The sequence below is a fragment of the Macaca fascicularis genome, chromosome 1 (assembly GCF_037993035.2).
Source record: "Macaca fascicularis isolate 582-1 chromosome 1, T2T-MFA8v1.1".
Taxonomy (NCBI): domain Eukaryota; kingdom Metazoa; phylum Chordata; class Mammalia; order Primates; family Cercopithecidae; genus Macaca; species Macaca fascicularis.
Window position 1 is genome coordinate 191540838 of NC_088375.1, and position 23953 is coordinate 191564790.

The 23953-nt window shown below is 46.2% G+C and overlaps 1 protein-coding gene and 1 long non-coding RNA gene across 3 annotated transcripts in view; one reads left to right on the top strand and one right to left on the bottom strand.

Annotated features, from left to right (window-relative positions):
- LOC141408220 (uncharacterized) overlaps window positions 1-23953 on the top strand; it is an 86193-nt gene that overhangs the window by 37458 nt on the left and 24782 nt on the right. The window lies entirely within an intron of this gene.
- CFAP57 (cilia and flagella associated protein 57) overlaps window positions 1-23953 on the bottom strand; it is a 76124-nt gene that overhangs the window by 22790 nt on the left and 29381 nt on the right. For both annotated transcript variants that reach the window (XM_015437254.4, XM_074010001.1), the window contains exons 10-17: window positions 21972-22145; window positions 16471-16632; window positions 12397-12552; window positions 10629-10722; window positions 9808-9998; window positions 9108-9281; window positions 7886-8044; window positions 4976-5119 (exon numbers count right to left, since the gene is read on the bottom strand). In XM_015437254.4, the coding sequence (XP_015292740.1) occupies window positions 4976-5119; window positions 7886-8044; window positions 9108-9281; window positions 9808-9998; window positions 10629-10722; window positions 12397-12552; window positions 16471-16632; window positions 21972-22145 (1254 nt within the window). The remainder of the gene's footprint in view (window positions 1-4975; window positions 5120-7885; window positions 8045-9107; window positions 9282-9807; window positions 9999-10628; window positions 10723-12396; window positions 12553-16470; window positions 16633-21971; window positions 22146-23953) is intronic.

Consider the following 23953-nt stretch of genomic DNA (forward strand, 5'->3'; position numbering starts at 1 on the left):
GCTCCCCAGAGAGGCGCCTTCCTCGCCTGCTTTGTGAAGTTGTATGAGCGAATCTCGACCCTCTGGGGCCACGGGTCATTTAAAGCAGAAAGTTTGCAGGGACCAACACGTGGGCACCACCCATCTAAGGCATAAAACAGGAAAGGAGAAGCTGAGAAGGAGCCTCAGCCTCATCATTCTGTTGAAAGGTCTTAAAAAGTACAACTGAGAAGTGTCCTGTCTTCACAGGAAAAATAAGAAACCACCAGTGAGCTTCTGAAATACATATTTTTTAGATGGAGTCTTGCTCTGTTGCCCAGGCTGGAGTGCAGTCGTGTGATCTCTATCTTGGCTCACTGCAACCTCCGCTTCCGGGTTCAAGCAATTCTCTAGCCTCAGCCTCCCAAGTAGCTGGGATTACAGGTAACTGCCACCATGACCAGCTTTTTTTTTTTTTTTTTTTGTATTTTTAGGAGAGACAGGGTTTTACCATGTTGCCCAGGCTGGTCTTGAACTCCTGACCTCAAGTGATCTGCCCACCTCGGCTTCTCAAAGTGCTGGGATTACAGGCATGAGCCACTGTGCCTGGGCTGAAAGATTTTTTTAAAATTCACTGTTGCATTTATATTAACAAAAGTCATGGGAATGACAACTGGAGTGTCCAATTAGGATGAGACTAGCCGTGCGTGAGCTTTCATTGACCTAATTCCTAATGACTTATGGACTAAATCTGGTGGACACTAGTATTTCTGTTAAAAGAGAGGTTTGCTGACTGTTTTGGGAGAATGGGATAGTTCACTGGGTTTTTTCACGGCTGGGTAGAGTAGTCCCTCCCTCTCTAGTCTATCCCAGGCCTTTGATCAAATTTCAAGGCTCTTGGCAACCTTCTGGGGGGTACCAGGAGGCCCTAATGAACCACATCCATGTTCTAGACACAAAGGGGCAGCTTTTAGAAGAACGTTTTCCTCATTATTAGAAGCATTTTGTATAGACAGAATAGCCCTGTGACCCAAAGCCTGGCATAAAGGTGGCATGCAAATATTTGACGAATGAACGAATAATGGCAAGTGTGGTGGGCAAAGGAGAGCAATAGTGAGGGGCACGAGAAGAGCCTGAAACAACCTGCTTCTGGAAGAGGAATGATAAGATAAGAAGGCAGAATTGGCAGAGTTATGTAGAACCACCTTGTAGGGGACACCCATTGAGTGTGGGTATTTGCACAGCTAAAGAATGTGCCCATTAGAAAGGGCCGCCCAGCTTGTTGTAGACTTAGGGATCTAAAGCTGATTAAGAGGTAGTTTCTGCCTTCAAGAGGCCTCAGGTCTGCAGGGATAAGTAGTAAGTCAGAAATTCAGGTGGAGTAGGATAAACACTGCAGTCAAGGCAGAAAGCACTGTGTATACACAGAGGAGGTGAGCAGGCAGCGCCCAAAAAGATGGGATGTGTCCCCTGGATTTGGGAGGAAGAAAAAGTATTAGAGGACAAAGGGGGAAAGAATTCTAGGCAGAGAGAACAGCCTGCACAGAGAGGACCAGAGACATGGGCAGCCTGGCGCATCTCTGCAGGCTACAAGTGGCTCAGGGTGGCTGCAGGAGGGGGGATTTGAAGAAGGGGGAGAGGGGAGGGACAGGAGAGGCTGGCTGAGCTAGGTCATGCAGGACCCAAGGGCAGAGGCTCAAATGGTGAGAAGTTTGCCTTTACCCTGAAAGCTCAGAGAGCCGCTGAAGGCTTAGACCAGGATGGAATGATGTAATTTGCATCTTGGAGGGCCTGATGCAGAGGTTCTACTGAATAGAGCAAGATGGGGGCCAGGCAGACCAGTCGGGAGCTGCCAGTGTGGCTGAGGAGACAGATGAGAGCGTCCTAGGCCAAGGCAATGGCAGCTGGAAGAGAGAAAGGGGGCTTCTATCTGAGGGGCTCCCGAAGATCATGTCTGAGTGCCTCATTCTCTAAATCTCAGGCCAACAGTGACAGATGAGGTTAGCATGGAGGGTGTACAGGAGTATATTATTTACTTCTGTTCATTTTTTCCCCCAGGCAAAGACTCATACTACTCTGAGAATAAAAATAATCTGTTTATAGAAAAATTGGGAAATATGTCAAATTTGAGTAGCTGGCTGGACAGCCAGAAGCCTAGCCCGTTATGTGGAAACAAGCATCTTTCCCAGTGTGGAAATTCCATCTACTTTTCCATGTGTTTTTCATCGCACTCAGAGATTCTCAATGGGGCTCAGGCAGGAGATAGAAAGCATTTTGCCCCCCAGGGGACCTCTGGCAAGGTCTGAAGGCATTTTTTAGTTTTAACACCCTGGATAGGGGGTGCTTTTGGGATCTAGCAGGTAGAGACCAGAGATGCTGCTAAACATTCTATAATATACAGGACAGACCCTCCAAGACAGAGAATTACCTACCTCAAAATAGTAATAGTGCTGAGCTTGAAAAACCCTGCCCTAGATGAGTAAATAAATGAGTGTAAACTAAAACAACAAGCCTCAGGAAACCTCTCCCCTAGGCAGGGCAAAGGGACCCTTGAATCATCAGAGCCAAGTTGGAAAAAGAGTATGTGAGGGGAGGTACCTGAATCAGGAAGTGTTATAAGAGGTTGCAGCTCTACAAATGAGCCGAGGGCTTGAGGCTTCCTTCCTGGGAGAAAAGGACCTTTACAAGAGATCCACAGTGCATGAACCAAAGACGTCTATGACCCCCAGAGGGAAGCCCCAAGGTCAGAGGCTCCTGGAAGCACCCAGGCCCAGATATCAGCCCTGATAGCGACTGGCACCAGCAAAAGGAAGTAGGAGGCATCCTGCTGGAATCACTCCCAAAGTGCGAGTGTATTCCCTGCTGAGCATTAAGGCCATGGTTGGCCCCCGTAACTGCCAGAGAAGGTGAATGGTCCCCCCAGGTGTGTTGATGGGGGAAGTAAGCTAACCATTAGCAAACAATGGACCTGACCTGAAATACAGCTGACAAATGTGTCAAATGAGGAGGGAGAAAGGGGGCAGTGCTGTGCTGGCCTCCAGGTGGGTGGGGCCTCTGTTCTTCCTCTCATCTTCTCAGGATGCTATGGTCTGAACCTTGGTGCCGTCCACCCCAAATTCCTATGGTGGAACCTGACCCCCAAAGTGAGGTCAGCTCTTTGGGAGGTGATTGGGTCACAAGGGCAGAGCCCTCACAAATGGGATTTGTGCCCTTTTATGAGGCTGGAGGGAGCTTATCTGCCCCCTTTTACCCTTCCATCACAAGAGGACACATAGCAGGTGTCATCTGTGAGGAACAGGCCTGGACACCAGATCTGCTGGAGTCTTGGTCTTAGACTTCCCAGCCTCCAGTACTTTCAGCAATACATTCTGTTGGCTATAAATTACCCCTTCTAAGGTATTTTGTTATAGCACCCCGAATGGACTGACAGCTGCCATTTTGGGGCCTGGAAATTAAGAATGGCAGGAGGCCCCGTGGAGGCAGGTCTGTGGTCAGCTGGGGACATCCTTTCTCATCCCAGAAGCCAGGGAAAAAGTCAGTGTCACAAGGACATACCCTCTCTGGGCGCCCTGACTCTGGACTGATCTCCACCGGGCTTCTTTACTGGGCCTACCAGAGCAAAGGCGCCATGGGGCAGAACCGGCACCACCACGGCTCTTGCACTTCTAGTTGGGTCATCAGTGCTCTCTGATACCCTTGTATCTGTTATCCTGGCTCAGCATAAACAATTAGAGGAGATGGAGGGGGAGCAGAAGCCTATTTTGTCTAGGGTGGTCAGGGAAGGCATATAGATTGAGACCGGAAAGATGCAAAGAAACCAGCCATGTGGCGATCTGGGGGAAGAGCCTTCCAGGCAGAGGCAGCAGCGCAGCAGAGGTTCTGAGATGGAAAAGCGTGACTTTAGGAACTGTCAGAAAGCCAGTGGGCTGGAGCAGGGAAAGGGAGCTTCGAGAGGAGGCTGGAGAGGCAGGGAGAGGCTGGATCACATAGGACCTTATGGGCCTGACTGGGACTCTGGATTTTACTATAGGTGAGATGGGACCCCATTGGGGAGTTCACTCAGGCCTCTATGTGGAGACCAGACTGGAGGCTGGAGTCCAGTCCATATAAGAGATGGTGGCTGCTTGGAGCGGGGTGATAGCAGCAGCGGGAAAGGAGGGTTTGATGTGAGATGTGTTTTGGAAATTGATCAGATAGATGTTGCTGATGATTTGGATACAGGAGTTACGAGAAGTGAAGAATCGAGGAAGACTTATGCATTTCTGCATTAAGTAACTGGGTGGATCATGGACCACTAACTGAGAGGGAAAACTGGAGGAAGCGGGAGAGAAAAATCAAGAATTCAGTTTTAGATCAACATGGACTCCACTGTCAGCCCAGCAGGGGAGGCTGATGGGGAAACATATGTTGCAGGGAAAGGTGGTATGTGCAGGGGGACGGGAGACCTTACAGGATTCTCAGAAACCCTTGTCCAGTTGATCTTGCTTCTAATCTCGCCTCTCTACCTTCATCCTGTTTGCTTCCCAGAACACATTCTTAATTATGTCACTCTTCTGCTCAAGAGCCTCTGATGACTTCTCACTCCTTATCAGATGAAGTCCAAACACCATGGCCTCGCCTAGGGTCTCAACCAACATTTCCAGTTTGAGAACAAACGTTGAACCAGAAGGCTAGCCTGTTGGCTGAGTACACACTGCCCTCTGGTGGCCAAATGCCCAATAGCTGCGTCTCCCTTAGGAGGGCACAGAACACTGCACACGGAGGCACGGGTAGGGCCAAAGCCCATCTCCAGGTCCTGCAGCAAGTTAACTCCCAAGCGATTTGCTTTTGGACAGCTGAGCCTGCAGTAGGGCCACGGCCTTCCCAGTTGCACCGCTGTGGACTGGAGGCTGCATACACCTTGGGAGCAGAGAGGACTGTGAGGAGAGCTTCCTCTCAGTCCCTGAGGCCAGCTAGCCAATCGTGGAAGAAGAGACAGAGGGTCTGAGAGGCCAGAGTGTTGCAAATGGCTTCTCACCTCCTGAATCTGTTCCTTCATCACCCTGATCTCATTTTCTCGAGGTTCTATTTGCTTCTTCAGCTCCTTTATTTTGTAGTCAAGCACAAACTTGAATTTCCCCAGTTCTTGATTTTTCTTTTTCAGATCATAAATTCGCTTCTCCTGGGGGTGAGAAGAGACAGAAGTGAGAGATATTGTAAGGCTCTGGTATACTGCAGCCCTTTAGGGCAAAGAGCACGAAGCCTGTGACTCTCCCGGTTGAAGAGGTCAACCAGGAGACTCCTCTCCTCTCTCCGTCAGTACAGAGGCCGGCACTCTCCCCACGGGGCTACAGCACAGACCCCTCAGCTTCTGTACCAGGTCTCTCATGCATTCACTCACTCATTCATATTAGGTTGTGAACAACGGTATTTTCCAACGATGGCCCCCACAGCGTCTTCCACCCCACACTCCAGCTGTTCTCCAGCGTGACCTTGCTGCTTCTCCATCAGGAGGTGGAAGTAAATCCCCTTCCCTTGCATTTGCCTGGACTAGTGACTTGTTCATAACCCAAATAATGCAACAGAAGGGAGACTGTGTGGCTTCCAAGGCTAGGCCAAAAAAGGCCAAGCAGTTTTTACCTGGCTCTCTTGGGACACCTGCTCTGGGGGAGGCCATCTGCTATGTAAGAAGTCCAACTACACTGAGACATCCAGGCTGGTGGGCACATTAGGGACTCTGGTCAAAAGACCCAGCTGAGCCTAGCCTCCCAGACATCCCTGCCAAGGTGCCAGACATGTGATTGAAGAAGCCACATTGGATGTTGATCTTCCAGCCTCCAGCTGTTTTGAGTCACCCCCAGTAGTCCCAGCTGAGGCCCCAGACATCGGGGACAGAGATAAGCCACTCTGTGGTACCCTGTCCAGATTCCAGACCTGTGGAACCTGTGAGCAGAATAAAATAGTTGCTTTCAATCACTAAGTTTTTCCTTTTGAGACAGGGTCTGACTCTGTCACCCAGGCTGGAGTGCAGTGGCAAGATCTCGGCTCACTGCAAACTCTGTCTTCCAAGTTCATGCGATTCTCTTGCCTCAGCCTCCTGAGTAGCTGGGATTACAGGCATGTGCCACCACTCCCGGCTAATTTTTGTACTTTTAGTAGAGACAGCGTTTCACCATGTTGGCCAGGCTGATCTTGAACTCCTGACCTCAATGATCCACCTGCCTCTGCCTCCCAAAGTGTTGGGATTACAGGCGTGAGCCACCACGCCTGGCCTCAATCACTAAGTTTTAAGGTTAATTCGTTGCATGGTGATAGTAATCAGAACATAAATATATCCATCTCTCAAACATTTACTGAATGAAGATCTTTTGCCAAGTATTGGGTTTCCAAATATAAATACAGCACAGTCCCTTGCCCTTAAAAGAAAACACTAGCTGGGAAAGAAGATACAGAAGCAAATCTAAGCCTAAAATGTGACAAATGTTGTAAAAGAGGAAAGCACAGAAGGCAAAGTATATATTGAGGGTGCTGAGAATGACTGGCTTGAGAGCCAAGTGGTGGTTCATGGGGGAAGTGAGAGGTGAGGCTGGGGAAATAGAGGAGGGAGGTGAGGGTCTTCGTGTTGGGGGAAAGAATTCAGAATTTATCTCCTAGGCAATGGGCTGGCAAACTACAGCCTATGGGCCACATTTGGCCTGCCGTCTAGTTCTGTAAAGCTTTATTGGAACACAGCCAAGTTCATTCATTAATGTTTTTTTATGGGTGGTTTCACTCTACAGCAGCGGTGTTGATTCATGTTGATTCGTTGAGACAGACCACATTGCCTCCAAAGCCAAAAATATTTACTACCTAGGCCTTTACAGAAAGAGGATGCTGACCCCTGCTGTAGCAATGGGGAGCTGTAAGGGCTTTGAGCAGGAGAGTGGCGGCATTGCACCTGCACCCTGCCAGTCCATGGTGATGGAAGGTGGGAAATGAGGCCATTAGACTGCTTAGGAGGCTGTTGCCATTTTCTAGGTGAGGAGGCCTTCATCTCTTTCTTGTCAAAGCCCCCTTTGAGAATCTGAACAGAACTTTGGATCCTCCCTAAAAAATAAAATAAAATAAAATAAAAATAAAAAGCCCAGATTCATACACTGATACTCACATGCAGAAATGACATCTAGGCATGATCCCATGTCATCCTTACAAGACCCCTTGAGGTGGTGATCATCCCCATTTTATAGGTGAGAAAATGAAGGCTGAGAGAAGTTGCTCGAGGTGCAATGGCCAGTAAATGGAACCTGTGCCAGACCTAGTTCCCTAACACTGAAGCCCATGTTCTCAGCCCTTGGAGAATTCCTCCTGCCTTGGGCCATAGTGGCAGAGGCGATGGAAAGGAGGGCACGGAATCTGGATGTGCTCAGGAGGATGATACTACATGGTCTGCCCCACAGAATGTGATGTCTCTGTCATCTGAGTGTTTTGGAAGAAAGGCATCCCCAAAGTAGGAGCAGCCTCCTGGACAGGGTCAACCCCAGGAGAGTCCCACTGCGACACGGGGACCACGTGGGCAGTGTGGCAAGTGAGCTGCCCCCAGTCCATGGGGGAGCGCCTCCGAGGATGCCTGGAGCAGTGGAGTCAGCTGACTCAGGTTCTTCTCGCAGCCCATCACCTATTGAAGTGTGTGACCCCTGGGCGAGATACCCAGCCTCTTGGAGTTCAGCTTCCCAAACCATAACACTGGGTTCTCAGGCCCCCTGGGTTGTTGGCAGAACTGAATGCGATGTGTTGATAGCGATTAGCCCAGCGCCAAACACACAAGAGGCACTTCATTGACCGCTGGTTCCCCCATCGAGTTAAAGAAATGCGTCCTGAGAAGCTAGAGACCCTCTCTCCCCTGAGCTTTGCCTTCCTTGCCTTGGCCCATCTGGCCATAGCTGAGGGAGGACAGAAGGAGAGCTGTCACCTTGTCCTGAATAGTCTCGTCTCTTTCCTGGATCTCTCGCTTGAGGCCTTGGATGTCCTTCTCCAGAGACTTAATGACTCCTTGCAGCTTCACCTGCTCTCCTTTTAGGGTCTCGATGTCATTGGTTCGTTCTTCAATCTCCTTCTGCAGGCTGCTGAACTAGAAAAGCGAACGGCAACAACAAAGACCACTAAAGTCAGAATTCATCTCCATTCCTCCCACTGCCTCAATGTAAGGGGTTCCCCACCACCGGCCAACTGTGATCTGAATCACCCCACCTTCTGTGGCCTGAAAACACTTAGCACTCAACATTTCTGGGATTTTAGGAATGAATATTTGGAGAATTTGGGACAGTTCAGGAATTTCCCAGGCCAAATGGATGATGTAGTATTTGTCCCATAACATCCAGGCCCATTCCCCTGTGAGAGGACTGTCTTCACAAGAGGTTCCGGAGACCGGTGCGCCAAGTGGACCAGAGACTTCTGTGACCACACTCATCTTGAAAGGCTGGGATCCACCCTGCATCAAGGTCACAGAAAGTGGGCTCTAACTGATGAGCCATCTTAGCCATGACCAAGAAGGGAAGACTGATTGTCCCCTGGATTTACTAGTGTGCTTTCTAACAGGAAGAAACTCGAGCTTGCTTTGAACTTAGCTTCTCCAGGGCTAAATGTTTTGGGGAAACTGAGTTGAATCCTCCCTCACCCTCGATGGTGAGTGAACTAAAAACATCTTCCTCACTTTGTAAACTAAGCATCCTACACCCCCGTTCCCTCTTCCACCCGTAGTGCTGAACGGGAGCTGCCCACGACTCCCTGGACCAAGAGCCTGAGGATGCCCCCAGGCCAAGACTTCATCTACGTCATCCCCAGAAGACCTTATTTCCATTTCCATTTCCATCGGAGGGCTAGCTCGGAAAACACTGACTGAATCCTACTTGCCAATAAGTGAAAACTAGAAAGCCTCTATCTGCACACAGGGAACCCCAATATCCTGTGAAAAGGAGAGCAGGGAAGCCCGTGTGGCTGCCTTTCCGAGGGCGTGGTGGGGAGGGTCTGTCTGCGTGAGTGTGCGCTGGCTCGTGCTCTTCTCCCGGCCTGCTTGCTGAAGATGGGGACAGGCAGGACCCTGGCCAGGCCCCCCAGGCTGGTCAGTCCACCCACCCCAGCTTTCTCTGCAACACCCTCGCCCACCCCAGGTCTCTGGGAGAACAGCCTGCTACCTTCTTCCTCATGATGCCTGTTTCTCCCTTGAGCCGCAGGTTTGATTCCTTTTCATCCCGAAGCTTTTTCTCATACTTGGTTTTGATATCTTGGATTTCTCGGTCTTCATCTTCTTCAATCTGCTTCTTGGTCTCTTCAAATTCCCGCAGCTGCTGCCTGACATCTTCCTGTGCCTGGCTCGGAGAGAGTGGGCATGTGGTCAGGGGAGAAGGGACTCCCGCACTTTTGTGCCCACAGGGCTTGAGGTGAGATGAGCATGGGGACCTGTCCCAAGGAGTGGGAGGTGAGCGCCATTCCAGAAACGGAGACCATGGCCACAGGGCCCTTGACCTGTCCACCTTCTTCCCGTCTGTCCTCTCTTCCTGCCTCCCCTCTTTTCCTACCAAATCAGGCCTCATGCTCCATCACTTCAACCCCAACCTTTCCAACACCCATCCCTGTTCTCCTTTGGTCTTGTTCACTGGAAACCCAGGCTTCCCATATTTTTCTCTCACAGAACTTGTGACAATCGTAATGTTGTATTTATTTGCGATGTTATTTGGCTCTCTCTCCCATTAGATACAAGTTCCTTGGCGGTAGAAACCGTGTCTGTCCCCATGTACAACACATCCTGGCATACAGTGGCTATGCCGTGGAGATCTGAGTGAATGGTGGCTTTTCTCTGGGAAAGGGAGGCACAGCATGGCTTCCTGTGAGTACCTCTTCCAGAAGGGTGGTTTTCTCCTGCAGTTTGGCCTCGTAAAACTCAGTCAGCTCCTCCAGGGCCTGGCTCTTGGTCTCATCATTATCCCGGAGCTGTTTTTCATACTCTTCCTGCATCCTCTGGGACTTGAGCTGCAGCTCCTGGTACTTCTCATATTCTAGAAGCAACTTTTGGTTGTTGCAACATTCTGGAGAGAAGCAAGGAAGGTATTTAAGGTGGCAGAGCAGCACCCGCCTCAGGGACACCCAGGAGCCTTGGGCACTTTCCCATTCCTTCCAGCACCAGCTGGAGCAGCTGCCTCCAGAGCCAAGATTCAAATGCCTGCCTGGCTTCCTCACCGCCACCCCCTCATCCCGTCATCTCATCCGGTAGCCAAACTCCCTGCCTGCCTGCTCTGGGAAGAAAAGTTTCCAGGAAAGCACAGAGTGGTATCTGGGGACTCAGGGCCAAGAAGAATATCCTGAGTGTGAAAACTAGGTGTTAGGACCCCCACTTTATAGAAGAGTAAAGTGAGGCTCAGTAAGGTGAGGTGACTCCCTAGAGCACCTGGCAAGTACGTGGCGAGCCTGGGACCCAAGGCAAGACTGTCAGGTTCCAAACTTGAACTTTTCCATGTCTCCTACTTTCATGCAATAGGTGTTTAATGTGCTGAGTGAATGAGTAAAAACCACCGTGAGTTCCAGGGGATACATGTAGCCTGTTTTTAGACAGAGCTATATTCCCTGAGACTTCTACCGTGTCTGGGGGACTCTCAAGTGTTTCCCCATAACCTAGCTCTTCCCACCCTAACCAGCGAGGCCTCTACTTGTGGGCTCACCCAGGTCTTGCAGTTCCCGGCTTTGCTTGTCTAGGAGGTTTTCTATGTGCTCACGGTGATAAACATCCTGCTTTTCTTTTTCTGTTCTTAAGACCTAAAACAGAGTCACATTTCCTCATTTACACACATCTGCTGAAAGCACTATGAGGGCAAGAACTGACTTTACAAGTTACACCCTTCTTCACTCACAAACATTTCTCAAGCCCTTATTTTGCACCAAGCGCTGTTCTATGAAGCAACAACCACATTGTCACCTTTTATTTATGTTATATTCTGCTGGAAAAGCTCTATACTGTTCCTATTTCTATTCTTGCTACTAAATGGGTTTGTCAATGATGAGTTCAGTTTTGGACACGTGTCAAAAGGACTTCTGGATGAAAAAGTAGGGATTCATTTGAATCCTCTGTTGCCGGCACATTGCTGTCAATGAAATCCTTGGGTGTGTTCATGGGTAAAGCTTCTGAGCAAGTGTTTTCTTTAACTCAGCAGGAAAGCTTTCAGGCTTGGGGGGCGAGTTGGAGGTGGTGTGCCATCTTCAGGACCTAACTTTGCGCCTGGCTTATATACAGGACCAAATAACTGTTGGCTAAAAGAATAAAATTATAAAATGAATTAATTAACACAATTAATAGCCAAGGTTTTTCTTTCTTTTTTTTAGCAAAACTTTATGACCCATAGACATTAAAGAAACAAATATCCCTCAAGCACATAATTGGGAATTTTTTTAGGGGGTGAGGGACAGGGCCTCACTCTGTCATCCAGGCTGGAGTGCAGTGGTGAGATCATGACTCACTGCAGCCTCCACCTCTCAGGCTCAAGCAATCCTCCCATCTCAGCCTCCCAAGTAGCTAGAACTACAGGCACATGCCAGCATGGCAGACTCATTTTTTATTTTATGTTGGAGACAGGGTCTCACTATGTTAACCATGCTGGTCTCAAGCTCTCAGATGCAAGCAATCCTCCTGCCTAGGCCTTCCAAAGTGTCAGGATTATAGGGGTAAGCCACCTTGCCCAGTGGGGATTTTAGATAGGAGTCCAGATTTGTGTAGAACAAAGAAAAGAATCTGGGAGAGTCCCGGACCAAATCTAACTATGTAAAGGCCATGTAGACTAATTTTATTTAACTTCCTGACAACCCAGGAATTCTGCTAGTTATTCTCCATCTATGCTTTGATTTTCTTATCTTTTTGCTTTGTTTTTCTTTTCTTTTCATTTTGTTTTTAAATAAGTTTCTCCTAATCATAATTCTCATTGTAGAGAATTTAGAAATTACATAAAGGATAAAAAACAAAATTTAAATTATCTGTAATCTCAACTTCCAGAGATAATTATACTGTTATCTATTTTCTGTATGTATTTTACTACTATAGATTAATTAATCTGTTAATACCACTAATACCGATTAATACCATTCACCATAAAGTGGTTTATATTCTGCTTTTTTTTTTCACTTAGCAATTGATTGTAAGCATATTTATTTATTTATGTTTTTAGATAGAGTCTCTGTTGCCCAGGCTGGACCACGTTGGCCAGGCAGGTCTCGAACTCCCGACCTCAAGTGATTCGCCCGCCTTGGCCTCCCAAAGTGCTGGGATTGCAGGCGTCAGCCACTGTGCCCGGCATTTCTGATATCAACAACTATGCTTTAAAATTGGACATTTTCACATATCTTACTGTTTGAGCATAGCTTGGGCAGTATATGCCAGTCCTGTCTTGAAAGTGGAAATTTCTTGTTATTTGCGCTTGTTGGTCAGTCTTTTAAACAGACCTGGTTTTTTGTTTTCAAGGACTCCATTTCCTGGATGAACTTGTCTGTTAGCTCCTTAATCTTCTCAGAATAGTTCATGTCCTTTAGTCGGAGTTGATACTCATTCTCCATTTTTAATTCCTCCACACGAGTCTTTAGCTCCAACATAACCTGAGCCTTTGGGAGAAGGACAGAGAATCAAGAACACTGACAGTGAGGGTGAATCAGAATATTTAAACCTGTGGCCTTGACCTGAGACCTGCAGCTCTGCCTAGCTTCAAACTCAATGTGTCTCAACTGGAACCTGTCATCTTTTCCCCAGAAGACACACCGGCTAAAAACGAGGAGACACATGAGCTTCCTCCTCTATCCTCAAAAAGTCCTTACTACATTGTGCTAGTAATGCTCTCATCTCTTTCAAGTCGGCCTAAACGTCTCCTGCTTGATGAGGCTGACTTGGACCACACTGTTTAATTCTGCAACCCCTTCCCATTCCCAGGACCCATCACCTTTCTTACTCTGCTCTACTTCTTCTTATTTCCTTAGATCTTGCACTTTCTATAATTTACTTATTATTTTATTATTTTTATTCTTCTTTCCCCATTAGAACTTGCTCTACATAGACCAGAATCTTTGTAGGGTTTGTTTGCTGATATATCCCAAGTACTGGAACAGTGTCTAACACAGAGTAGGATCTCAGAAGATATTTACTAAAGCATGACTCCTGTCCCCATAGAACTTAGAGTCTACTGAGGCAGTCAGATAAACACATTATGACAAATCGTGGTAAGTGCCCAAAGCTGGGTCCCTCTTGATGTCTTCTTAGACTCACTTTTATTACTTTAAATCCTAACTCTTCTGTCTTGCTGGTTTTTATGCCTAGTATCTTCTTATACTTCCTTTTTTCTTTTTTTTTTTCTTTTAAGACTTGGTTTCACTCTGTCACCCAGGCTGGAGTGCAGCAGTGTGATCACGGCTCACTGTAGCCTTGACCTCCTGGGCTCAAGTGATCCTCCCACCTCAGCCTGCCAAGTAGCAGGATGCCCCACCACACCTGGTTAATTTTTATATTTTGCGTAGAGATGGGGGTCTCACTATGTTGCCCGGGCTGGTCTCAAACTCCTGGGCTCAAGCAATCCTTCTGCCTCAGCCTCCCAAAGTGCTGGGATTACAGGCCTGAGCCACTGCACCCGGCCTAGTGTCTTCTCCCATCATACTCACTGATGCCAAAGTTTTCTAAAAATACTATAATACACACACCCTTCATTTCCTTAAAAAGATAATGTCGATGACAAGAGTGGGTCAGAATGCAGTGTTTTCTTCTTGCTTACCTACGGGGAGACCCCATGCATCCCTATCTCACCATTTCTGGTCTGTCTCCTCTACCACCTGTGAAAGACTTGATATCAAGGAACTGAATTACACACATTTCTGCATTTCTGGCCAGCAGACTAGTGAGGATCTGGTGCACAGGAAGTACTGAGATGAAGGATAAGCACAAATTGCACGTGCAAAGTCAGAGAAGAGGGAGCAGGAATGCCTGGCCAGGGCACTCACTGCATGTGACATGGCACAGGTGGGATGCACAGGAAAGGGCAGCCAAGACTGCGTCAGACCATCAGGGGTCTGGTAGGCCATGCTAGGAAGTTTGGATTTTATCCTAGAGGGCTTCCAAAGGTCCTCATCAAAGCTGATCAGTCTGACTTTGGTGGTATAAAGATTTCTCCCATGGCGGTATGCAGCACGGACTAGATTAAGGAAGGACCAAAAGCAGGATGATGAGTTGCTATGGGTGGGGCGCAACTGCATAGACTAGGTGAGAGACGGACAGGGTTTGGACTGAGGTAGGGGAGGGGACTGGAGAGGAATGGAGAGGTTGGAGAGAGTGAGTTTAGAGAGGGTAGTGCCTGATTGGGTGTGGGGTGGAGAGGTAAGGATCATGGATGAAGGCTGTCTCCTAGGTAGAAGGGCTGGTACCTGAGGGTGGGGCTTGGCCTGTCTTGCTTCACTGCTTTATCCCCAGAACCTAGCATAAAACTAGCAACACGGTCAGCACTGAATGAATACTTATCAATGACCCCAGGGGTCTGCCCTGGCTAGTGGGATATATTTATCCATGGGAATGATCCGGCCTTTGACGTGTTGTGTTTGAGGTCCTTGTTCAGCGTCCTTTCTTCATCTCTTCTCCACGTTGCTGCAGAGTAATCTCTCTGAGATGCGAATCATATTGTCATTCCCTAGCTTAAATTTATGAACGGTCCTTATGAACGATGTGCAGCCTAATGCATGGTGTAAAAGGCCCCCCTGACCTGTTTCTCTCCAGCTTCATCTTCAGCCCTTCTCTCTGGCACACCCTAACTAGGAGCAGCTTTGCAGATCACCGCTCCCTCATCCCTCTGCACACACTCACTGCTCATTGCTCAGTGGCCCTTGTCCATTTGTTCTGGAAGGCTCTGAGCAAGGCTCATGTCCTCTGGCACCATCTGGCCTGAGCCAAGTTCCTTCCCCTGTGCTCCCACAGCGTCGTTCTTTCATGACACTTCATTCCGCTGCACGTTTAATTCCCTTCTTTATGATACTCTGCCCTCTTCCCAGGCTATCAGCTAAAGGATGCTCTGTGTGTTTTATCTCTACATTCCCAGACCTTAGTATAGTGTCAGGTACACAGCAGACCCCTCTGTAAATCCTAGGCAGAGAAGGTAAATCATGGTCTGAGAGTTACGTAGACTATAATAGAATATAAAGAGAGCTGAGAATTCCAGGAACATGCTTTTAAAGGGACAGGCGGAGGAAAAGCCAGGACAGGAGTGGGGAGGAGGAGTCACAAAGGTTTACAGGGAACAGAGTGTGGTCACATGGATGGTAAGACAGAAGGGAGTTTCAAGAAGGAGCGGTACATGCACGAGTCATTTCCAGCCTGGCAGTGGTACTGTCAGGTCCATCTAGGGGCTGTAGTCAAAAGTCAGCATGGGCACCTTCAGGCCTTTGGTTTAGCCTGCTGTCTCCTATTTGGCCTCTTCCCCTACCCTCTGGGAAGAACAGAAAATATAACAGAGAAAAGGAGGGGTTCCTTCTGCAGCAGGTCAGGCCCCCACTCTCACGGGGCCCTCCCTCATCCTCTTCTCCCTCTTTGCTTTTCCTGCGGAAAATTCTAGGGAGCTCTAGAAGGGATCTCCAGCACATGCCAGAGGCTTGTCACTCTGCTTTGTGGCAGTGTTGCATTGCTGCTCTGATGGCTTTACTTGTTTCTATCCCTTACCTGACTGAACTTCCTGGTCATGTCACAGGGCCCATACCTGTCTTTTTCACACATGCATCCCCAGTGCCTAGCAAATGGTAGGTATTCAATAAACACAGTTAAGATTCTGGACAAACAGCAATGACTGTGTAGCTCTGTGATCCTCCATGAGCCTTGTGTGTTTATCATCCATTCAGCTTCTCCCTTAGGGAGCATAGCACAGAGCTATGCACTCACATCTCTGCAAAATGCACCTTTGTGAAATGTTTACTGCATCAACAGGAAGGAAGGGATGTTCCTTTGGTGTAGTGATTAAAGGAGGGGGCTCTAGATCAAATCTGGATTAGAACTCTGGTCCTATTAGTTATTAGCACACTGACTTTGGACACATCCCTCAAGCTCTCCTAATTTGTTTTTTGAAACATGGGGAGAATGACAGTATCTTCTTCATAGAAATGTTGTGACATTTAAATGAGAATATACTTTACTTTTGTAAATATTTATTGATTATCTTCCATGTGCCCAGCATGTGCTAGAAGCTGTTGGTCATAAGAGAACTGTATGTTTCATTGTTCTTGGTTTCAAAGAGTAGGAAGAGGAAAATCAGATCACAGAATAAAAGCAAAGCACAGTGTAAGTCAAGATGATCACATGGCAGAAAGACAGGCAGAGTAGGGTGGACAGTGGCAGTGAGGAGGAGAGCTTGGTTGTGTGAACGGCGCATGTGCAGGGAGCCGTGGGGGCCTGCACTGGACACAGGTTGTAGCCAGGCTGTAGAGGGCCCTGGTGCTGGACCCGCATTTGAATGCAGTCTGGTAAGGAATTCCATGTCCCTCTTCATTAGATCCAGTTCTTACCTTTTCTTCCATGTCTGTTTTAGTCACAAGCACCTCTTCGGCAAAGCCCACCTCCCTCTCTCGCTTGATTCCCCGGCCATCCTTATCAAAGACCTTCCAGGTGAACAGGCAGCCATCCTCAGCAGCAGTCAGCAGGAATTGATCATCAAAGGTTAGCAACATCTGAAGAGAAAAAGGTCATGGCCAGGAAGCTTTCAAGGCCACAGATGACCAGGGCTGCGCCAGCTGTTGTGCAAGGCTTCCCCCCATGCAATCCTGGGCACAGCCTCACAGTGGGGTAAACTAGATCCCAGGTAAGAATGAGACAGGAGCCCTCACAGGCATCAGTTAATGAATAGAAGAAGCAAGGTTATGTCTACATTTCCTGTGGATTTGGAATCTGAAGAGTCAGCTATTATCTAGAATATATAAGGAACTCTCAAAAACTCAACAGTAAAAAAGTCAAACAATTCAATCAGAAAGCAGACAAAAGATATAGAGACATTTCACCAGGGAAAATATACAGATGGCAAGTAAGCACATGAAGAGATGTTCCACATTATTAGCCATTTAGGAAAATGCAAAATTAGGACCATGATGAGATATCACTACACACCCATTAGAACAGCTAAAATAAAAAAACAGTCACAACACCAAGTGCTGGCAATGATGCAGAGAAACTGGGTCTCATACATTCTTGGTGGAAATGGAAAATGGTACAGCCAATCTGGAAAATACCTTGGCAGTTTAAAAAAAAAACAAACCTGAATATACACGTACCATATGATTCAGCAATTATACTCCTGGGCATTTATCCCAGAGAAATGAAAACTTATTTCCACACAAAAGCCTGTATATGACTGGTCACAGCAGCTTTATTTATAATAGCTGAAAACTGGAAAAAATTAAAAATATCCTGCAATAGGTGAATGGCTACACAAACTATGATTTGCTTTTCGTGGAACACTACTCAGCAATAAAAGGAATAAACTATGCCTGATACACAACACAACTTGGATGGATTTGAAGGGGATTAAGCTGAGTGGAAAAAGCCATAATCAGGACATTAAGCTAGAAAGCTTCTGCACAGCAAAGGAAATAATCAACAGAGTGAAGAGACAACCTGTCAAATGGGAGAAAATATTTGCAAACTATTACTCTGACAAAAGACCAATATCCAGAATACACAAAGAACTCAAAAAACTCAACGTTAAACAAACAAAAAAATCTAAAAATCTCATTAAAAAGTCAGCTAAGGGGCAGGCGCGGTGGTTCACACCTGTTATCGCGGCACGGTGGGAGGCCTAGGTGGGTGGATCACCTGAGGTCAGGAGTTTGAGACCAGCCTGGCCAACATGGTGCAACCTCATCCCTACTAAAAATATAAAAATTAGTTGGGCGTGGTGACAGGCACCTGTAATCCCAGCTACTCGGGAGGCTGAGGCAGGAGAATCTCTTGAACCTAGGAGTGGGAGGTTGCAGTGAGCTGAGAGCGCACCATTGCATTCCCGCCTGGGCGACAAGAGCGAGACTCTGTCCAAAAAAAAAAAAAAAAAAAGAAAAGAAAAAAAAAGTGGGCTAAGGACATGAACAGACATTTCTCAAAAGAAGACATACAAATGGCCAGCAAGCATATGAAAAAATGCTCAACATCACTAATCATCAGGGAAATGCAACTCAAAACCACAATGAGATACCATCTTACCCCAGTTAGAGTAGGTATTATTAAAAGACAACAAATACAACAAATAACAGATTCTGGCAAGAATGTGGAGAGAAGAGAACTCTTATACACTGTTGGTGGGAAGGTAAATTAGTACAACCACTATGGAAAACAGTATGTAGACTTCTCAAAAAAACCAAAAACAGAACTACCATACAATCCTGCAATCTCATTACTGGGTATTTACCTAAAGGAAAGGAAATCATTATATTGAAAGCATACCTGCACCCCACCCCCAATATTTATTGTACCACTATTTACAATAGTAAAGATATGGAATCAACCTAAGTGTCCATCAGTGGATAAATGAATAAAGAAAATGTGGTATATATACCCACTGAAATACTATTTGGCCATAAAAATGAATGAAATCATGTTTTTGCAGCAACATGGATGGAACTGGAGGTCATGAAGTTAAGTGAAATATGTCAGGTACAGAAAAATATTGTATGTTCTTATTCATATGTGAGAGCTAAAAAATGTTGACCCTAGCTGGGCGTGATGGCATGTGCCTGTAATCCCAGCTACTTGGGAGGCTGAGGTGGAAAAATCGCTTGAACCCAGGAGGCAGTGGTTGCAGTGAGCTGAGATCGTGCCATCGCACTCCAGCCTCGGCGACAGAGTGAGACTCTGTCTCAAAAAAAAAAAAAAGTTGACCTCATGGAGGTAGAGAGTGGCATGATGGATACTAGGGAAGAGTGTATGGGTGGGTGGGGTGATAAAGATTGGTTAACAGATACAAACATTAGATAGAAGAAATCAGTTTTTTCTTTCTTTCTTTTTTTGAGACAGAGTCTTGCTGTGTTGCCCAGGCTAAGAGTGCTGTGGCACGATCTCCCGGATCACTGCAACCTCTGCTTCTCAGGTTCAAGCAATTCTCCTGCCTCAGCCTCTTGTGTAGCTGGGATTACAGGCATGCACCACCATGCCTGGCTAATTTTTTGTATTTTTAGTAGAGATGGGGGTTTCACCATGTTGGCCAGACTGGTCTCAAATTCCTGACTTCAAGTGATCTGGCTGCCTTGGCTTTCCAAAGTGTTGGGATTACAGGCATGACGCACATGCCAGGTTGAAGAAGAAATAAGTTCTAATGTTTGATAGCAGAGTAAGGTGACTATAGTTAACAACAATGTATTGTATATTTTTAAATTGCTAGAAGAGAGGACTTGAAATGCCCTCAACACACAGAAATCATAAATACGTGAGGTGGATGGAAACCCTAAATATCCTGACCTGATCATTACACGCTCTATGCCTGTAACAAAATATCACATGTACTTCATAAATATGTACAGATATTATGTATCAATAAAAAAGCCATTTTGAGAAGGCCACATACAGTATAATAGCATATGCAATTCTCAAAATGACAAAAGTTATGGAAATAAGAACAAATTAGTGGTTGCCAGGGATTAGGGATGATAGTTGAGAGGAGTGGTATGACTCTAAAGGGTAGATGGAGATCTCTGTGGGGATGGAACGGTTCTATATTGTGATTGTAGTGGTGGTTACACAAACTGCATGTGAGAAATAATTCAGAAATACATATACAGTGTGGACCAGTGTCAATTTTCTGGTTTGATATTTTGCTACCGTTCTAGGAGATGTAATGACTGGGGGAAACTGAGTGAGGGGTACATGGGAACTCTGTGCCATCTTTAAAATTTCCTCTAAACCTATAAGTATTTCAATATAAACAGTTAAAACAAAAGAGTTAACTATGAAAAATGTCTTCTCACAATCAGCAGTATGTGTCAAGAATCTTGAGAATGGCAACACTCTTGAATTCAGGAATTCTCTCTCCAGGAATTTAGTCTTAGGAGAGAATCAGAGATGCAAATATAAATTTGTAAACTGCGCTATTCACTATAGATCATAAGATAATTTAAATGCCTAATTGCAAGAGAAGAGTTAGTGAGTTACAGTCCATCATAGGATAGGATATTTGTGTAGCTACTAAAGTCATGCTTCTGTGAAATATTTAATTGTATGGACAAACGCTTACAGTAGTGTGAAGTTAAAAACAAGCGGGGTCACGAGAGTGGCCTCACAGTATGATCTTAATTTTATTTAAAACACACACACATGGAAATGTAGAAGGAAATGCATGAAAGAAATGATGATGCTATTATGAGGATTTTTTAAATTGTTTTTTTGAGACAGAGTCTCACTCTGTTGCCCAGGCTGGAGTGCAGTGGCGCCATCTCAGCTCACTGCAACCTCCGTCTCCCAGGTTCAAGTGATTATCCTGCCTCAGTCTCCTGAGTAGCTGGGACTACAGGTGCCCGCCACCATGCCCGGCTAATTTTTTGTATTTTTAGTAGAGACGGGGTTTCACCGTGTCAGCCAGGATGGTCTCGATCTCCTGACCTCATCATCTGCCCGCCTTGGGCTTCCAAAGTGCTAGGATTACAGGCGTGAGCCACTGCGCCTGGCAAGGATTTTTATTTTAAAAATAAACATGCATTGCTTCTATAATCAGAAAAATAAATTCCTTATCCACAAAACTTAGCAGATCTGAAGGGAAGATGGGGAATATGTTGTAGTAATTTACTTTAGACCCAAGGCCCAGGCTTGGTACAGAAATGTTCTGTTTCATAATGAGAAACCTTTTCTTAATACAGCTAGTGTTGCAGGTAAGCCACTATGGAGTTTGAGACATAATTCAAAACCTCAGGTCTATGTCATTCAATCTGCAGAAAGCGAGAGTAAGGAAGAGGAGACGCACACCTTCCCAGTGCCTGTTTTTCAGGGGGTCGGTGTAGGTACAGACATTGCTTTTTTTTTTTTTGCACTATGAATAACCTTGAATTTACTATTGACTATGATTTCTTGGCAACCATTTCGCATGCAAGATAATTTTTTAATTTCATTTTTAAAATTGTGGTAAAATACATATTCTGTAAAATTTGCTATCTTAACCATTTTCAAGTGTACAGTTCGTGTTATTAAATACATTTGTAATGTTGTGCAACCATTGCCACCAACCACCCCCATAACCCTTTTGTCTTGTAAAACCAAAACTCTATACCTATGAAACCATCACTCCCCATTCCCCGTCCCGCAGCCCCTGCCAACCACCACTCTGTCTTTGTGATTCTGACTGCTTAAGTATCTCCTAAAAGTGGAATCACACTGTATTTATCTTTTTGTGGTTGGCCTTATTTAATTTAGCATAACATCCTCAAGGTTCATCCATGTGGTAGCACTTTGCAGAATTCCCTTCCTTTTTAGGCGGGATACTGTTCCATTGTACAGATATACCATCTTTTGCTTATGCGTTCGTCTGTCGGTGGACACTTGGTTGCTTCCACATTTTGACTGTTGAACACAGACACTACTTTATGAGAAGGGTGAATGGAAGGACAATTTACAAATGTGTACTCATGGTATTGCCCCTGGGGTGGCCTTTCGTACCCTCAGGGGCTAATCTTCAGGGCTATGGCTCCTTTCAGTGCGGGCCATTCTCTGGAGAAGGAGGCAGCCGCGGTCAAGCGCAGGCCACACTCACAGTAGCTACGGCATCCACCAAATGGCCCCTTATTATGCATAATATTATGGTGAAAACATCATACATACATTTTTAGGTGTATCTTTGATGATTTCCTAGGCTCAATTCCTGGAAGTAGTTTTAAACAAAGAGTATATTCATAGTCAATAGACAGTGATTCAATGAATGATGGATGAATAAATAAGAGAGACTAAGGAGAGAGAAAAGACATTGGGAGGTTGAAGGGACGAACAAGGCATGTGGCAGGCAGGTGTGGGACTGGGTTCCTGGGGAGAGGGCCCTACTCACCTTGGTGATAGGACCGGCATGGGCCTGGTACTCATTGAATTCCTTCTGCAGAGGCAGAGGGTACTTCATGGCACGAATGGTTCCCACTGAGGTGCCCACAAACATCATGCGTCCGGAATGCGAGATGACAATGGTGGTGTAGGTGACGTCAAACGCCGATATCTCTCGAAGGATCTGGGACACAGGCAGCTCTGCTCAATGTGAGGGGTCGAGCTGTGGCCTCCATGTCCTGGTGCCATTGTCTCTCGCCCTCGCCTCTAACAGATCCCTAGGGGCCTGTCTTTAAAAAATGCTTTTTCTATCCCTTTTGGCATCCAGAATAGTGCCTAGCACAAAAAAAAAAAAAAAAAAAAAAAAGGTGCAAACTGGATATTCCTTGTTGTGTTGCTGGTAAATAACCAGTTTCATGAGTTAGGAATAATACCAGTAAAGAGAGATATTCACATAGCACCTACTATGTGCCAAGCACTGTTCTGTGCCTTCTCCATGTTGCAACTCATTCAATCCTCATGAAACCCTCTGAGGCAGTTACTGTTATCCCTAGTCTACAGATGATGGACCATCTGTGTGACAAGGGACTTGCTTCAACTCATGTACCTAGGTGGGCTCCAGTCTCTGCTTTGACTGCTATGCTTGGGTGCATTTCAAAATGAGAATGGGCTATTGGTCATAAATGTATTCAGCAACATTTATTAATGCTCATTACATAAACAAAACTATACATTAGTCTCCCCTTATCCTCGAGGGATATGTTCCAAGATCCCCAGTGGATGCCTGAAACCACAGATAGTACTGAACCCTATATATACTATGTTTTTTTCCTATACATACATAACTATGATATGGTTTAATTTATAAATTAGGCCCAGTAAGAGATGAATAATACCTAATAATAAAATAGAACAGTTATATGAATACCGTATAAAAGCTGTGCGAATGTGGTTTCTCTCTCTCAAAATATCTTACTCACAGTATGGTACTCACCTGTTTTTGGACTTTGGTTGACCACAGGTAACTGAAACTGTGGATAAGGCGGGACTACCATACTATCAGAGCGCCCCTCCATTCCCTCACTCATTCCCGCACTCATCTACCGACCCACCTACACACACATTTATTGAACACTGTGCACCACACAGTGTGCCAGCTAGCAGGGCTGCCAAGAGGAGCAAAACATGGCCTTGCCCTAAAGGGGCTTTATTCTGGCACAGCACTGATAGCTGCCATTGAATTAGGACCGGGCTACTCGGGAGTACACAGGAGGGTCACCATACTGTCAACTGTGTTCTAGCCCCAGGGAGACCTGCCTTGGGCTAGGTTGCTGCCGTGGTATGTACACACTTTCCCAGGCACCAGTCACAGGAAAAGTGGGAGGAGCCAGCTGGAGGAGCGCACAGGCCATGTTTGTAGGACACATCCTTGCTTAGCTCCTCTCTTTTCCCTTCACTATTTGGAGCCTAGTGTAACTGTACAGTTTCAGAGTTTGGGGATTTCAAAAGAATACAGTGGCAAGCCTAGGTGATAGCAGCTAACTGCACAGTCATGCATTGCTTGATATGGGATACATGGTTAGGCTATTTTGTCACACAAACATCATGGAGTGTATTTACCCAAACCTAGCTGTGACAGCCTACTATACACCTAGGCTATGTGGTACAGCCTACTGCTCCTAGGTTACAAACCTGAACAGCACGTGACTATGCTGAATACTGTAGGCAACTGTGACACAATGGAAAATATCTGTATATCTAAACAGAAAAAGTACAGTGAAAATTTGGCATTATAATCTTATGGCATTACAATCTTATAGTCTATGTGGTGCATCATTGGTGTTACTCAGTGCATACTGTAGTTAGGTTTTTACCCCAGGAAAGTTAAGTGCAGACCAAGGGTAAGAGCGCAGTTTAGAGATGACATGACCTCCATGCCTGGAAGGTGGGAGAGAAGTTACAGACAGCAAGTAAAACAGAAATGAAAAAGAG